Consider the following 17,434-nt stretch of genomic DNA (forward strand, 5'->3'; position numbering starts at 1 on the left):
GCTTCTGTTTCCGATTGGAATTTCCTCCTCCGGTTTCTTGAGCGACTGACTTGAGCTTGCCGCTCCTGAGTCGATCCTCATCTTCACCATTAGCGTACTTGGTGGCAATCTCCATCATCCGATTCAGGGACATGTCTCCGGTTCGACCGAATTTTAGATTCAGTTCTCGGTACTTGATGCCTTCTTTGAAGGCACAGACTGCTTGGTGGTCAGGCACATTCTCTACTGTGTGATGTAACATGATCCATCTCTGGATGTAATCCCTCAAAGTTTCATTCGGCTTCTGCACGCAAGACCGCAGTTCCGTCAGCCCTGCCGTTCGCTTGCATGTTCCTTCAAATGTGGTGACAAACACTCGGGTGAGATCTTCCCAAGTGTAAATGCTGTTGGGTGCTAACTGATTCAGCCACGCTCTGGCCGAGCCCTCCAACATGAGAGGCAGGTGCTTCATGGCCACTTCATCATTGTCTCCGCCAATCTGGACGGCCACTCGGTAGTCTTCAAGCCAAGTATCGGGTTTGGACTCACCAGTGAACTTACTGACTCCAGTCGCCAACCTGAAGTTGGGAGGAATCACAGCGGCCCCGATGGCTCTACTAAAGCACTCTGGCCCCGAAACATGTACTCTGCTGCTGGTAGGTGCATCTCTGTCGTGACCTTCTCGGTGAGCCCTGTTCCTGTCGACCAAACCTTGAATGAGAATGGATCTCGCATCAAAGCTTGGTTCCCTGGGGTCGACCGGAATCCTTCGCCCAACACTATGAGGGCGCCTGTCATCTTATTGTCGAGGCGCATACTACCCGCTCCTCAGGGGAGGGGTAGGCACTCGACGTCGATCGTCATGATCGAATCGGTGATCATACTGCTCATGGTTCCCGTACTGATTACGCCGGTCCCCACGTCCCTCACGCCTCGGGGGCGATCTTGGGCTATGAGCCGACTGGACTGTGTCTGCAGCAACGGATCTGCTATGAATCCTGTTCCGCGACTGAGAAACAGCAGAATTCTGGTCTCCTGCTGCCCGGAGTAACGCTCTGATCTGCAGCAAGCCTCTGCCGCCTCCGACTGGGAAGGCTGAATCGACTCTGCTATACGGGCTGCAACTGCTAAATTCTGAATTGGAGTTCGATATACCTGCGGGGGCGGAAAGAGCCAACGTCGACTGGATTCTGGAACCCGTTGTCGCGCACGCTCGTCGAGTGCTCGCTGGAGGTTCTCCAGTCGAGTGCGCTCGGCCAATTTTGCCAAGCGCGCGTCCTCCAAGGCACGAGCCTCGAGGGTTTCTCCAACGATAGGAGTGTGCAGTGCATCCATGTTCGGGCGATGCGGTTCTTCTCTCTGAAGTGACGTGAGAGGCTCGGGGAGATATTCCTCATGGGGACGCGATGGGTCGCCTCCACCTGCGCCTCCGTCGATGCGGGGAAAACCAGTAGGACTGGGCGGTCCATCGACCATCAGAACCTCCGCCGCCGGATCACTGCTATCGCACTCGGATGCGGTCTCTGCGGAGCCAGTCGACAGATTGAACAGGCCGTAGAGGGATTCGTCGGGCTCGATCACCGCGACTTGAGGGGTGGCCGACTGGTGTGCCACCGCGTGTCTCACCCACCGCTGAAGTCTCGACCGACCGGAGCGCTTGCACCGGCTGGAAACAGGGAGGGAGGACAACACAGGAGCCAACCGGTAGGGGGTCGACGGTTGCCGCAAGAGAACGCCACGGACGCACGCGCTAAAGTGCGTTGCCCCGCAGACAGGGAGTGCGTCCACATCGAGCGGAGCCTCCTGAAGCCAAGCGGAGTCGTCGGCGATGAACGTGAGCGCGCCGAGACGGATCTCGCGGCCCTCCACCAAAACTCCGCCAGAAACCATGATGATTTGGATCGAAAAAGATCGCAACTCCTCCAACAAATCACTAAAACACCTGCCCCAAGGTGGGCGCCAACTGTCGTGGTTCTAAGTCTGACAGTAATGTAGGGGGGTAGGTATGGAGAGGCAAGATCTTAGCTATGGAGAAGTTGTAAGCACACGAGGTTTACGAGTTCAGGCCCTTCTCGGAGGAAGTAATAGCCCTACGTCTCGGAGCCCGGAGGCGGTCGACTGGATTATGCGCGTATGAATTACAGGGGTGCGAACCCTTTACACTAAGGAGGGGGGTGGCTTATGTAGAGTTCGCCGGACCCCTCCGGCCCTCAGTTGTGCAGGGTTTTAAATACATTAAGGTCGGGCGATACTGGTAACGCCCCTAATAAAGTGCTATGATGACCATAAAAGCTACTTAATAACCGACCGTTAGCGTGCGGAGTGCCTTTAGGTCTCCTAGCCGTCGAGTGGTTTGGTCTTGGTCGAGTGATTGCTTCTTGGTCGAGTGTCTTCGAGTCTGTCGAGTGGAACACCTCCAAGTCGATTGAAAGGTGATTTCTTCTAGAGATGTCCTTGGGTAGGGCAGTTGGGACAGGTCCATGACCCTACCCTAGGTACATAGCTTCATCACTGCTTGATTAATATTGATGATATGGGTAGTACAAGAGTAGATCTACCATGAGATCAGAGAGGCTAAACCCTAGAAGCTAGCCTATGGTATGATTGTTGTTTGTCCTATGGACTAAAACCCTCCGGTTTATATAGACACCGGAGAGGGCTAGGGTTACACAGAGTCGGTTACAATGGTAGGAGATCTACATATCCGTATCGCCAAGCTTGCCTTCCACGCCAAGGAAAGTCCCTTCCGGGCACGGGACGAAGTCTTCAATCTTGTATCTTCATAGTCCACGAGTCCGGCCAAAGGTATAGTCCGGCTATCCGGACACCCCCTAATCCAGGACTCCCTCAAACCCCATCTAGTTTCTTTGAATGAATCTCATGGAGAGTTTCATGTAAGACAACAACCCCTTTTAGGATATGTTTCTCCGGCATGAAAGCCGTCTGACTTGGTTGCATCACCGAATGGGCAACCCGTGTCAGTCTATTAGTACCCACTTTCGTGAATATTTTGAAACTCACATTTAAAGGCCAAATTGGACGGAACTGCTCGATTCGAACTGCTTCTTCTTTCTTTGGCAATAGCGTTATCATACCAAAGTTAAGATGGAAGAGTTCCAGATGCCACTGAAAAAATCATGAAACATAGGCATAAGATCATCCTTTATAATATGCCAACATTTCTTATAGAATTCCATAGGGAATCTGCCTGGTCCCGGTGCTTTATTCTGTTTCATTTGTGATATTGCATGGAAAACTTCTTTCTCAGTAAACAATGAAGATAAAATATCATTTTCATCTGACTGAAGTTGAGAAATATCCCCAACAATAGACTCATCCATGGACAACGCATTATCCACCGGAGACCCGAATAGTTGTTTATAATAGTTGAAAATATATGACTTGAGGTTCTCATGACCCACCACTGTTCCTTCGTCCTATTAAAGTTGGATGATTTTCTTTTTCCTATGTTTACCATTCACAATCATGTGAAAAAATTGTGTATTATCATCTTCTTGGACAACTTTAAGAACCTTAGCACACAAGACCCATTTCATTTCTTCTTCTCTAAGAAGAGTGCGCAGGCTTTGATCAGCTTTAGACTTTGCAGCCTGCTCTGACACATCGAGCAGAGGTTGCTCACTTGAGTCGAAACTCGAAAGCAGAGAGAAATGAAAGGAGTTTCCAGCCAATATATATATGATCATAGCAGAAATGATTTGGTTTTTAACATAATATCACGATTTCATTTTGTGCAGGTTATCTTCCGAGCCACGGCATTAATCCGTTCGTGGTCGCTACTCACTCTGATGGAGGCCAGGGAGCATTTGGTTACTAGGTCTATCCGCTGGGAGATGGTAGCTCAGTATATCTTCAACCGGTTTGGATGGCGGTCACGTAATATGATAGGCAATTAGTTTACCTATCTTGCTTTAGCCGGCCGGTTGTGGCGTCCCTGTCTTGGCTAGTTTGTTTTCCTAGCATTTTTGGCTCTGAGTGAGCGTTTGTTTCCATTGGAGACTGAGGGAGTCCTGGATTAGGGGGTGTTCGGATAGCCGAACTATACCTTCAGCCGGACTCCTGGACTATGAAGATACAAGATTGAAGACTCCGTCCCGTGTCCAGAAGGGACTTTCCTTGGCGTGGAAGGCAAGCTTGGCGATACGGATGTTCAGGTCTCCTACCATTGTAACCGGAGGGTTTTAGTCCGTAGGACAACATACACATCAACAATCATACCATAGGCTAGCTTCTAGGGTTTAGCCTCTCTGATCTCGTGGTAGATCAACTCTTGTACTACCCATATCATCAATATTAATCAAGCAGGACGTAGGGTTTTACCTCCATCGAGAGGGCCCGAACCTGGGTAAAACTTCATGTCCCCTGCCTCCTGTTACCATCCGGCCTAGACGCACAGTTCGGGATCCCCTACCCGAGATCCGCCGGTTTTGACACTGACATTGGTGCTTTCATTGAGAGTTCCTCTGTGCCATCGCCGTCAGGCCCGATGGCTCCTACGATCATCAATGGCGATGCAGTCCAGGGTGAGACCTTCCTCCCCGGACAGATCTTCGTCTTTGGCGGCTTCGCACTGTGGGCCGATTCACTTGGCCATCTAGAGCAGATCGAAAGCCACGCCCCTGGCCGACAGGTCAGATTCGGAAGTTTAAACTACATGACCGACATCCGCGGGGACTTGATCTTCGACGGATTCGAACCACTGCCGAGCGCGCCGCACTGTCACGACGAGCATGATCTAGCTCTGCCGCCAAATAGTGCCCTGGAGGCCGCACCCGCATTGGCTCTGACCCCTAGTTCGGAGCCGACCACGCCGATCGAGGATGGGCGGTTGGACGCCACCTCGAGGGCTGCGATCCCAACGGCGGTTGAGCCGAACACCAGCCCCGTACTCTGCAAGACTCGTGACTCCATGGAGCCGGATTCTTCTCCGGACTCCGAACCCTCCGCGCCCCTGCCGAGCGAATCCGATTGGGCACCGATCATGGAGTTCACGGCCGCGGACGTCTTTCAGCACTCGCCTTTCGGCGATATCCTAAAATCACTGAAGTCTCTCTCTTTATCAGGAGAGCCCTGGTCGGACTACGGTCAGCAAGGTTGGGGTACGGACGATGAAGAAATTCAAAACCCACCCACCACCCACTTTGTAGCCATTGTCGATGACTTAACCGACATGCTCGACTTCGACTCTGAAGACATCGATGGTATGGACACCGATGAAGGAGATGATGAAGAACCAGCGCCTACTAGGCCCTGGAAAGCCACCTCGTCATATGACATATACATGGTGGACACCCCAAAATAGGGAGAGGGCGATGGAACAACGGAGGATGACCCCTCCAAGAAATAGCAAAAGCGCCGGCGTTAGCGGCGCCACTCAAAATCCCGCCAACACAAAAACGGCGATTCCAGCACGGGAGATAATACCCCGGAAAGCGCCGAAGAACATCCCCCCGAGCAAGATTTAGCACAGGGGGATGAAGAAACCAACCCCCATGGGAGAGCGGCTGACAAAGAGGTCGAGGACAATAATTATATGCCTCCCTCCAAAGACGAGGCAAGCCTTGACGACGACGAATTCGTCGTGCCAGAGGATCCCGTCGAACAAGAGCGTTTTCAATGCAGACTTATGGCCACGGCAAGAAGCCTCAAGAAAAAATAGCAACAGCTTAAAGCTGATCAAGATCGGCTAGTCGATAGATGGACTGAAGTCCTTGCGGCCGAAGAGCATAAACCGGAACGCCCCTCCAAGTGCTACCCAAAGCGCAGGTTGCTACCCCGTAGAGGAGGAAGCACTCGACGCGGCCGATAGGCCACTTGGTGGCCGCGACAGAGAGGCCTCATGGCCCTCCACCAAAGCCGCACCCCGTACCAAGGCACGTGAATATGCGCCGGACTTACGTAATATGTTGGAGGAAAAGGCAAGGCAAACAAGATCGATCTACGGATCGCATGGGCGCCCCACGGCTCGAGACGGTAACCATCACGCCGGTCACAAATTTGGCAGGGACGAACACAGTAGACAAAGCTCATCGGAGCTACGTCATGATATAGCCCAGTACAGAGACGCCGCACACCCATCGTGCTTCACAGACGAAATAATGGATCATCAAATCCCCGAGGGTTTCAAACCCGTAAACATCGAATCATATGATGGCTCAACAGATCCCGCGGTATGGATCGAGGATTATCTCCTTAATATCCACATGGCCCGCAGCGATGATTTCCACGCCATCAAATATCTCCCACTCAAGCTTAAAGGACCAGCCCAGCAGTGGCTTAACAGCCTGCCAACAGGGTCAATCAGCTGTTGGGAGGACCTAGAAGCCACATTCCTCGATAATTTCCAGGGCACTTATGTGTGACCCCCAGACGCTGACGACCTAAGCCATGTAATTCAGCAGCCAGACGAATCGGACAGGCAATTCTGTACACGGTTCCTAACAAAGAAAAATCAAATACTCGACTATCCGGACGCAGAGGCCTTAGCAGCCTTCAAGCATAATATCCATGACGAGTGGCTTGCCCGGCACCTAGGACAGGAGAAGCCGAAATCTATGGCAGCACTCACGGCACTCATGACCCGCTTTTGCGCGGGAGAAGACATCTAGCTTGCTCGTAGCAACAATATGACCAAGAACCCTAGTCGTTCGGACACCAGGGACATTAGTGGCAGGTCGCGTCGCAACCAGCAGAAGCGCCGCATCAACGGCGACAATGCTAAGGATACGGCAGTTAATGCCGGATTCAGAGGCTCTAAATCCGGTCAGCAGAAAAAGTCATTCAAAAGGAATCCTAGGGGCCCGTCCAGCTTGGACCGAATACTCGACCGCTTGTGCCAAATACATGGCACCCCCGAAAAGCCGGCCAGTCACACCAACAGGGACTATTGGGTGTTCAAGCAGGCAGGCAGATTAAGCGCCGACAATGAAGACAAGGGGTTGCATAGCGATGACGACGAGGAGCCCCGGCCGCCGAACAACAATGGACAGAAGGGTTTTCCCCCACAAGTGCGGACGGTGAACATGATATACGCCACCCACATCCCCAGAAGGGAGCGGAAGCGTGCGTTAAGGGACGTATACGCGATAGAGCCAGTCGCCCCAAAGTTCAACCCATGGCCCTCCTGCCCGATCACCTTTGATCGAAGAGACCATCCCACTAGCATCCGTCATGGCGGATTCGCCGCATTGGTTCTCGACCCAATTATTGACGGATTTCATCTCACTAGAGTCCTTATGGATGGCGGTAGTAGCCTGAACCTGCTTTACTAGGATACAGTGCGGAAAATGGGCATAGATCCCTCGAGGATTAAGCCCACCAAAATGACCTTTAAAGGCGTAATACCAGGTGTAGAGGCCAGCTGCACAGGCTCAGTCACACTTGAAGTGGTCTTCGGATCTCCGGATAATTTCCGAAGCGAGGAGTTAATCTTCGACATAGTCCCGTTCCGCAGTGGTTATCATGCACTGCTCGGGCGAACCGCATTCGCCAAGTTCAATGCGGTCCCGCACTACGCATACCTTAAGCTAAAGATGACAGGCCCTCGAGGAGTAATTACGGTCAATGGAAACATCGAACGCTCCCTCTGAACGGAGGAGCACACGGCGGCCCTTGCAGCAGAAGTACAAAGCAGCCTCTCCAGGCAGTTCTCCAGTCCGGCCATTAAACGTCCGGACACTGTCAAGCGCGCCCGGAGTAACCTACAACAAGACCGCCTGGCACGTTCCGAGTAGGCGTAGCAATGCGGCCCCAACCCCAACCCCCGCAAAAAGGCGACGCCAGTACTTCGCGTACATAACTACGCTCTAGAAATACCATGGGCATAGGGGGAGGGGCACCATCACGGCACGTCCAAAACACGGCTTAAACCGCACCAGGGGCTGCTGATTTATTTTTTTACTTTTCTCTTACTTCCAGGACTCTACTCTTCGGAAGGCCGGTTCGGCAGTTCAATTGTCGCACAAACGATGCAAGAACCAGGGAAGCAGACAAGCCATGCCGCATCACGAAAATCCCAGGTGGTCTCTATCATGAGCAGCATACCTGTTTCGCATACTATTCCACAGCTTGCCCCTGGAGCAGACATGTTCAATAGTCCAACTTTTCGTTTCTCGCATTACTTGTATCGTTCTGCTTTGATCGCAGCTATTTTTAATAAACAATGCATAGCTATTGTCTATTTTTGCATTACCTTTTTATAAATAATTGTTCCTTAACGACATGTTGCACCCGTATAATCTGGTACGGCCAAAATACGCCAGGGGCTTCAGTACCCCTCAATATGGTGTGAGAAGTACGAACACTTTCACAAGTGCGGCACCCCGAACTTATAGCATTATATGCATCGGCTCCGAATCATGCCTTGGGTCAATAGTTGGGTTTGCCCGGCTCCTATGTTTTGGTGCCTTACATTCCGCTATATCGGCTAAGGTAGCACTAGGAGAACCACTGCGATTGTGCCCCAGTTGAGCTGGGCCGAGCACCTCAGTGGAGAAAGCTAAAACTGACTGTCATGATGAAGCGAGAGCTGGTCGCTGTTCGAGAGGTTTTTTCGAGTCCCTAAAGACTTATGCCGCTTCGGGCGAGGAGTCGGCTCTGTCCGGCCAAGGCGTGGATAGCGCCCCGAAATCGGTCTTCCGAATACTAGGGGCTTTGCCGAAATTTAAAATTATAGAATTCTATGGCTGAGTGAGAGTGTTCATGCGTTATAGTCCGATTGCCTCGTTCGCTGGGCTGAGCGCCTCCCTCGAAGGACCCAAACATGGGAAAAAGAGTGCTCAGGTTTATCCCCGAACACCCCAGCACTAGCGGCATGGGGGCAGAAGCCGTCGACTTGCCATCTCTCAGAATTGATAAACAGCCGCACAGAAGGTAATATTTTAAATCCAAACAACATTGCTAAGCGCATACGAACAAGTTTCCAGCGCACAGGACAAAAACAAGCGAGTTTTACTCAAAAATTACATCCCTAGTACATTCATCCGCCATAAGGCGGGCACCCTTCAGAACATCCTTATAGTAATTTTCGTGCTTGCGATGCTCTTTCCCCGATGGTGGCCCGTCCTTCACAAGCTTCTCAGCATCCAGCTTGCCCCAGTGCACCTTAGCACGGGCAAGGGCCCTACGGGCACCTTCGATGCAGACGGAGCGCTTGATAACCTCGAACCTTGGACAGGCCTCCACCAGCCACCGCACCAGCCCGAAATAGCTCCCAGGCAGGGCCTCTCTAGGCCACAGCCGAACTAGGAGGCCCTTCATGGCCTGTTCGGCCGCCTTGTGGAGCTCGACCAGTTGCTTCAGCTGGTCGCTCAGGGGCACGGGGTGTCCGGCCTCAGCATACTGAGACCAGAACACCTTCTCCGTCGAGCTGCCCTCCTCGGCTCGATAGAATGCGGCGGCATCGGATACACTCCGGGGAAGATCTGCAAATGCCCCTGGAGAGCTCCGGATTCGGGTAAGTATCAAGTAACTCATGTTTATATGTTTACTTTGCATAAAAAATGCCTTACCCGCCGCTATCTTCTTCACCTCATCCAACTCCTAGAGGGTCTTCTAGGACTCGGTCTTGGCAAACTTGGCATTTTCTATAGCTGCCGCGAGCTCGGACGCTCGCGTCTTCGAGTCAAGCTCCAAACTCTCATGTTTCTTCATGAGAACCTGGAGCTCTTGCCGCACCTTGCCAATCTCAGCCTCATACCTCTCCCGCTCGGTGCGCTCCACGGCCGCACTCTTCTCGGCCTCGAGCAGCGCTTGCTTAAGGGTCGCCACCTCAGACGTGGCCCCTACAATAGCCATGTTAATCCTATCATTTCTTGCAATTGCACCTTTTTTATATACACATTCAACCAAGGTATTTCTTACCTTCCTTCTCCTCGAGCTGCTTCTTGGCACGCCCGAGCTCTTGCTCGGACTTCTCGAGGCTCTGCTTCAGTGTGTCCACTTCTGCAGTCAGTGCGGCGGACGCCAGCAGAGAAGCCTGCATACGCATATTGACTCCTTTGTTAGACTCCTGTGAATTTTTGATCCTCTATTCGGCTTTTCTTCACGAACGCCCAACAGAGCATCAGGGGCTACTGTCTATGTGATAATATTATTTACACATTATTTACTTACCTCAAAGCCTGTCAAAAGGCTAGTACAAGCTTCAGTCAGTCCGCTCTTGGCGGACTGAACCTTCTGGACCACCGCACTCATAATAGTGCGGTGCTCCTCTTTGATGGAGGCGGCTTCGAGCACCTCCAACAGATTGTCCAGCGCCCCCGGTTGGACGGGGGTCACCGGCACGGTAGGCTTGCTCCTCTTGGAAGGAGGTCGCCCGCCGGACTCTGGAACCTTTGAAGATTCCGGAGCATTGTCCGGCCTTAAGCCGGACTTGGAGCCCTGGGGGGTTTCCTCCCATTTACTCCTAGAGTCCAAGAGGTCGCCTTGCGGCGCCTCCAGGACCACCTCCTCCCTGCTTGGAACCTGTTGGGACAACACTTCGGTGTCGCCCGTAGGGCGGGGGGAGGAAGCCGTCGGAAGTGAGTTCACCTCCGACGAGTCCAGTGAGCCGCTCGACGACGCGTCGAGCCGGTCTTTGGGTGGGCTGCATAAACACATTCGACATAAGGGAAAGCTGTGCAATAAACAAATACTATGAGTCACTCCGGTATCCGGATACTTACGATTTCGCCAGGGGCTTGGCCCTGGGCTGCCACTCCTCTTCGTCGTCGGCGGCGTCGGTGGAGCAGTCCGGAGGAAGGATTTTCCCCTTCTTGGACCCTCCGGCCTCCTCAGAGAGGGCGGCCTTCCTTTTCTTCTCTCCTCCCACTGGAGGGGGAGAGGTCTCTTCTTCTTCCTCCTCGTCTTCACGAGAGGAAGGCGCTTCGGGACCGTCGGATGACGAATCCGACACCTCCTGGCGTCGGGCACTCTTTCGAGTCCCCGTGGCCCTTTTCGTGGCCTTCTTCTCCGGCACCACATAGGGCGCCGGGACCAGCATCTTCGCCAAGCAAGCGTCCGCTGGGCCTTCGGGCAGAGGAGCCGGACAGTTGATCTGTCCGGACGTCACCATCCAATCCTATCAAAGATAAGGGAACTCAGATCCCGCATAGAGTCAAACTATGAAAAACTAATACCCTGTAAAAGGACAAAAACACCTTACCGCATGAGCGTGATGCTGAGTACTGAATCTGCGATCCTCGACAGCGGATGCAGGAGCCTCGGCGCCCTTGAAAAGCATCCTCCAGGCATCTTCGTACGTCATGTCAAAGAGCCTGTTTAGAGTTTGATGCTGCGCCGGGTCGAACTCCCACAGGTTGAAGGCCCGTCGTTGACACAGGAGGATCAGGCGGATGAGCATAACCTGGACTACGTTGACAAGCCTGAGCTTCTTGTCCACCAGGGTTTGGATGCATGTTTGGAGTCCGGTCAGCTCCCCTTTTTTACCCCAAGACAGGCATGTCTCCTTCCAGGAGGTGAGCCGCATAGGGGGGCCGGATCGAAACTCAGGGGGTGCGACCCATTCGGTGTCGCGCGACTCGGTGACATAAAACCACCCTGATTGCCACCCCTTCAGGGTCTCCACAAAGGAGCCCTCGAGCCACAGGACGTGGCCATCTTGCCAACCATGGCACCGCCGCACTCTGCCTGGCTGCCGCGCACCACCTTCGTCTTGACGTTGAAAGTCTTAAGCCATAGGCCGAAATGGGGGCGGATGCGGAGGAAAGCCTCGCACACGACGATAAACGCTGAGATGTTGAGGACGAAGTTCGGGGCCAGATCGTGGAAATCCAGGCCGTAGTAGAACATGAGCCCCCGGACAAATGGATGCAGAGGGAAGCCCAGTCTGCGAAGGAAATGGGGGAGAAATACCACCCTCTCATGGGGCCTAGGAGTGGGGATGAGCTGCCCCTTTTCGGGGAGCCGGTGCGTGATGTCGCTGGCCAGATATCCGGCCTTCCTCAGCTTTTTTATATGTCCCTCCGTGACGGAGGAGACCATCCACTTGCCTCCCGCTCCGGACATGACTGGAGAAGGTCGAGGTGGTAGTGCGGACTTGGGCGCTGGAGCTCGAGTGCGCAAGAATGGATAGGCAGAGGAGGAAGAAGGCATGGGTGAAAAGGTGGATCCTTATCCCCTTATATGGGGGGACGCGATTATGTGTCCTCACCAGCCTGGTAAAACTTTCTTATCTCCAAGCGCCATAATCAAAGGCGCGGTTGGGTTACCCACACCCGTATTGATGAGAATCCCGGAATAAAGGGACACGATCTCTGCTTTGACAAGACGTGCCAAGGAAACCGCCTCGCATAACGCGCTGAGGTGGGATAATGAAACGATTCGGATAAAGGCTTGGCCGTGGTGTGTCGCGCTATGGAATACGTCAGCAGATTAGATTTGTGTAAATATTATTCTCTCTATGGCAATATGTGGAAACTTATTTTGCAGAGCCGGACACTATCTTTGTGTTCAAAATCTTCTATGAAGTACTTGGAGGAGGAACCCACCTTGCAATGCCGAAGACAATTTGCGCGCCGGACCCGTCGTCATTGAAGCCTGGTTCAGGGGCTACTGAGGGAGTTCTGGATTAGGGGGTGTTCGGATAGCCGAACTATACCTTCAGCTGGACTCCTGGACTATGAAGATACAAGATTGAAGACTCCGTCCCGTGTCCGGAAGGGACTTTCCTTGGCGTGGAAGGCAAGCTTGGCGATACGGATGTTCAGATCTCCTACCATTGAAACTGACTTTATGTAACCCTAACCCTCTCTGGTGTCTATATAAACCGGAGGGTTTTAGTCCGTAGGACAACATACACATCAACAATCATACCATAGGGTAGCTTCTAGGGTTTAGCCTCTCTGATCTCGTGGTAGATCAACTCTTGTACTACTCATATCATCAATATTAATCAAGCAGGACGTAGGGTTTTACCTCCATCGAGAGAGCCCGAAACTGGGTAAAACTTCGTGTCCCCTGCCTCCTGTTACCATCCGGCCTAGACGCACAGTTCGGGACCCCCTACCCGAGATCCGCCGGTTTTGACACCGACAGAGACTTTCAGACCTTGTTACAACTTTTTATTTATAATAAGTTGGCCGTATGCATCGTTCTGATGCAGAGGCCGGGTGCCCCCCTTTTCGAAAAAAAATATATATGATCATAGCTGAAAAGAATTAGTTAGCATTCATCGTCCGCACTCATCAACAGTGCCTACCAAATACACCTCCTACAATAAGTTAACCCCCTGATCTTCAAACACACAACAACAACAACGCCCACTTCATGTACAGAGGAAGAAACCGGCGGGCAGGCCGGACCAGCGTTAATTCTACAAAGCTATTACTTACACGCCTACTGCCCACACCCATTTACAAAAGCGAAGAACATCAGTGCATCGACGCTAGCGAGGATTCATCGCCATCCTGGAAGGGACGCCGCTGCTGGAGGCATGGGATATATCGAAATGCTCCCCGGTGGTCGTCATCAAGGAGTTCGACGTAGATTGGGTCAGCGTGCCTGAGGAGCTTATCTCCATGGAGGTTACAGACATGAAATCTTCTCCCTCGGGCAAATCGCTCCGGATGGCATCGAGTTCCCTGGCGATCTCGGCCATGTAAGGCCTTGCGTCGGTGTCGTCTTGGCAGCATTTCAGGCCCAGCGAGAGGAACCTCGTGGCAAACTCCGGAGGGCACCAGGACATTCGGCTGTCGATGATTCCAGAAATGTCTCCGGATCGGTAAGCTGTGTTCACCTACATTGAGGATCAGGTTAAATAGGTCACTAGTAAAACTACTGAACGGTCAAACAAGATTCTCAAAAGCTAAAATGTAAGGCTATGTACCCTGTTTGCAGATGGCAAACAGTTAAATTGAACTGTACATTAGATACGGATCAGGGCGGGAACCTCCGTACCTCTCTAACGATGTTTTTACCAAACTGGATTGGCTTCATCCCGGTCAATAGTTCAAGCAGCACAACACCAAGGCTATACACATCGCTTTTTTCTGTCAATTTGTGAGTTAAGAAGTATTCTGGATCAAGATAGCCCTGGCAAAAGGAAACAGGATAGATACGATGAGCCAAACTTGCACACTACAAGTTGAATAAGTATCGATGCGAAAAAAAAGTTGAATAAGTATGCGCAGCTGTTTCCTATTGTGTGGCAATTGGCATGGAACAGCAGTAAGTAGATTACTGTAGGTGCAGATCTTGGTACTTTTTTTTTTGTTTTTGCAAATAAGATCTTGGTACATTGATAATGAGACTTACTGGGGTGCCCTTAACAACAGTGGATATATGAGCTGGCAATTTTCCTTCAATATCCGGGACCGGAGCAAGCCTTGAAAGACCAAAGTCAGCCACCTTTGCTACGAACTTGGAGTCCAATAGAATGTTGGTGGCCTTAACATCACGGTGAAATATAGGAGGATCTGCCTCGGTGTGTAGATAGAGGATTCCCTTTGCAGCACCCAGTGCAATATGCAACCTCTGAGCAAAGTTAAGAGGTCTTTTACACGTTGCTGCAGGAGGTGTTAAATTATATTAGGACTTTAATTTATCAACGATCAAACAAAAGAACACGATATACCAACATGCATCACTGATAAACACAATAACTATAAATTCCGGGAGACGGGCTGGGATAATGACCAACTTCAACTACGCAAAGATGGTTATATGGGGTGAAAAGAAGCTAAGAAAACTTGAATGTGCAACTTCCCGCCTACTCACCAGAAAGATGATCACGTAGAGTGCCATTTGGCATGAATTCATACACCAGCATCTGCAAAACACAATCATTTATGAGCAACAATTACTGCAATCTGCAGATACTCTTCCATATATTATAAGCTCGCCAAATCTTTAGCACAACATAACCAATATATTGTTCTAACAAAATGTGCGGGATTGTGAGAGAATTTCAACACTATATTTTATCCTATGTAAATGATACGAAAATTGAGACACACCTGCTCATCTTCTTCATCACAATAGCCAATCAGAGATACCAAATTACGATGATGCAATCTTGACAGCAATTCTATTTCTGTGACAAATTCCTTTGAACCTTGCAGAGAATCCTCATGTGCTCGTTTGATTGCAACGGCTGTTCCATCAGCTAGTTTTCCTTTATAGACTTTTCCATAACCTCCCTGACCAATTTCAGCTGAATCATCAAAATCATTTGTTGCTGTAGCCATTTCTTCAAATGTGAAGGATCTCACACCGTCAATCTTGACGGAATACCTCGACAGTACTGCAAAATTATCAACTTCTTCAGATGTTGTGGATTGAATTTTAATGTCCACTGCAATTTCAAAGTTTACTTGCCATGGAATACATTTTGATGAGGTCAAGTCAGAAATGATGTGATAAATTCACAGCTTAAATACAATTTCCAGTATTACAAAAAGACTGTAAAAGGGTAACTTCCTACTAAAATAAAGATGCTCCTAAGCACCAGTGACCAGATAAAGCAGCAAGGAATTTCTAATTCGTCAGACAACAAGGTTTTAATACACAGCACATGAAAAGCTATGTTTGTTAAACAAATATACCGACTTACATGACCGCCTCGAAACTGTTCGACGTTTTGAGCGTCTTCTCACTATAAAAAGTGTAGAAACCACTGAAACTGCGATAGCAGCAATTATTGTTCCTGCCAAAATCCCAGCTAGTGCGCCCTTGTTTAAACCTGATGACACCACAGTTGGAAAATCTGCAAAGAAAAAAACAGAGGCAAAACAGTAAACAAGTGGATCATAGAACTGGATGGAGTATTTCAGTGCAAGTATGAAGCATCGAGTGGTGAATTTTAAAATAAGAAAAATATACTCTAATTCCTCATTAAGTTAGTATGCCTTTTGACAAAATCTCAGCATTTTTCATTTCCATGGAGGGCCCTACCATCTGTTAGGAAACATATTAGGGTATGGATCCTAAATTCCTCAATCTCCCTTACCTTCCGAAGCGCCTCGTGAAGGACCGTTCTTTGAGAAATTCTAGAGATATTAACAAGGGTACGCCCACTTTCAAACATTCATGTTATGAAAAATACCTTAATAAAAACACCATAAAATTCATGGCACATAGGCCAGATGAAGGCAAAAATAATAATATTATTATGTTGCATGCAATACTTATCAATATTTAACATAATAGCGCTAAACACTTGTAATAACATAATAACGCATATTATTCCATATGCTAGGAGAATCAGTTAATAGTTCATGGATTTCTAATTCTACTAACATATAAACAGCAACAGAAGTTCTGCTAATATCCCATTGCCTGCCTTAGCAAAATAAATACAGACAAGGAACATGCTAGTATGTTAGAATTACAAATGGCATCCCTTGGTGCAAAGTGAAGTTTACATACCATCTCCATAGGAACCAAGCGTGAAATTGAGAAGCTCGTACGGACCAAAAGTGTCTGATAGAGTAATTTGCCATCCAGCAAGTAATTGCCTGAGCCGCATAACTTCCGATATCGTGAATAAATTAGTGTTATTTGGGAATAACTTCAAATTCATATTCAGCCTTGGACCAGCCTCCCATGTGTACTGCTCAATGTATAGCTGGTAAACACTCAGGCCCAATACAGAGGTCGAGTCGATCTCAAAGGCTTCTTTGTAGGAGCGGAAGTCTGCGATCCCTGGACTCTTCAGCCGAAATCCAACTCCCAGAGGCACAGCACAGAAACAAGGTATAGGGGATGATGGACTGTATTCATAATTTCTATCCGTCGGGCAAGGAGCGCAGTTCAAACTAACTTGTGGCCCATGTCCAGATGGTGCGTCGTTTACATATGTGGGTTGACAAAGTCCGGCTGCTCGAGCTGGATTAGAAGTGTCACATACGCGGTTTCCAAAAAGCCTGCAGCACAATGATGGTAACGGTTACTTGTCACACCAGAAAGAGAAATGGTTTGATTTATAAAGCTCCTCTGATCATGTTCACAATACCCCTTCCTTCTCAACAGACCGGTTTCAGACTATTCAGCAGATTTTTCAATGTCTTCTCTGCCACATCATATCTTTTCTCTCTCCTCTCTGCTACATCATCTATTTTCTCCCTCCTCGCACTTGAAACAAAAACACTAGGTTCCTCTCAAAATATATGAAAATTTGAGATGAAATTTCACAAATTTGTAACTGAATTATTATTGATTACTGCTTCATTTTTCAATTTTTAGTGTGCAGTTTGAATTTTGGACCCAAAATTGAACTTCGAACTAAAACATAAGGTTTCTCTCAAGCCATTCTTTTTTTTGCGTGGACTCAAGCCATATGTTAGGTTTAGATTAAATCTTAACACATTGGTCACTGAATATTCCTGATTTACTGGAACTCACAAATTTCTCTCGAACCTTAAGTCAATTTATGCTGAAATTTTACCAGATTCGTCACTGAATTATTTCTGATTTACTGGAATGTTTACAATTTTCC

At 49.7% G+C, this 17,434-nt stretch overlaps 1 protein-coding gene across 3 annotated transcripts in view; it reads right to left on the minus strand.

Annotated features, from left to right (window-relative positions):
* Positions 1-13,118: 13,118 nt before the first annotated feature.
* The window catches only part of LOC119269401 (probable LRR receptor-like serine/threonine-protein kinase At1g06840), a 12,250-nt gene continuing 7,934 nt past the window's right edge, over positions 13,119-17,434 (minus strand). For all 3 annotated transcript variants that reach the window (XM_037551227.1, XM_037551228.1, XM_037551229.1), the window contains 7 exons: positions 16,366-16,862; positions 15,551-15,703; positions 14,955-15,241; positions 14,716-14,767; positions 14,254-14,504; positions 13,897-14,031; positions 13,119-13,735 (listed from right to left, as the gene is read on the minus strand). In XM_037551227.1, coding sequence (XP_037407124.1) covers positions 13,385-13,735; positions 13,897-14,031; positions 14,254-14,504; positions 14,716-14,767; positions 14,955-15,241; positions 15,551-15,703; positions 16,366-16,862 — 1,726 coding nt within the window. In that variant the 3' untranslated portion in view covers positions 13,119-13,384. The remainder of the gene's footprint in view (positions 13,736-13,896; positions 14,032-14,253; positions 14,505-14,715; positions 14,768-14,954; positions 15,242-15,550; positions 15,704-16,365; positions 16,863-17,434) is intronic.

This window comes from Triticum dicoccoides, chromosome 3A (genome assembly GCF_002162155.2).
Source record: "Triticum dicoccoides isolate Atlit2015 ecotype Zavitan chromosome 3A, WEW_v2.0, whole genome shotgun sequence".
NCBI lineage: Eukaryota > Viridiplantae > Streptophyta > Magnoliopsida > Poales > Poaceae > Triticum > Triticum dicoccoides.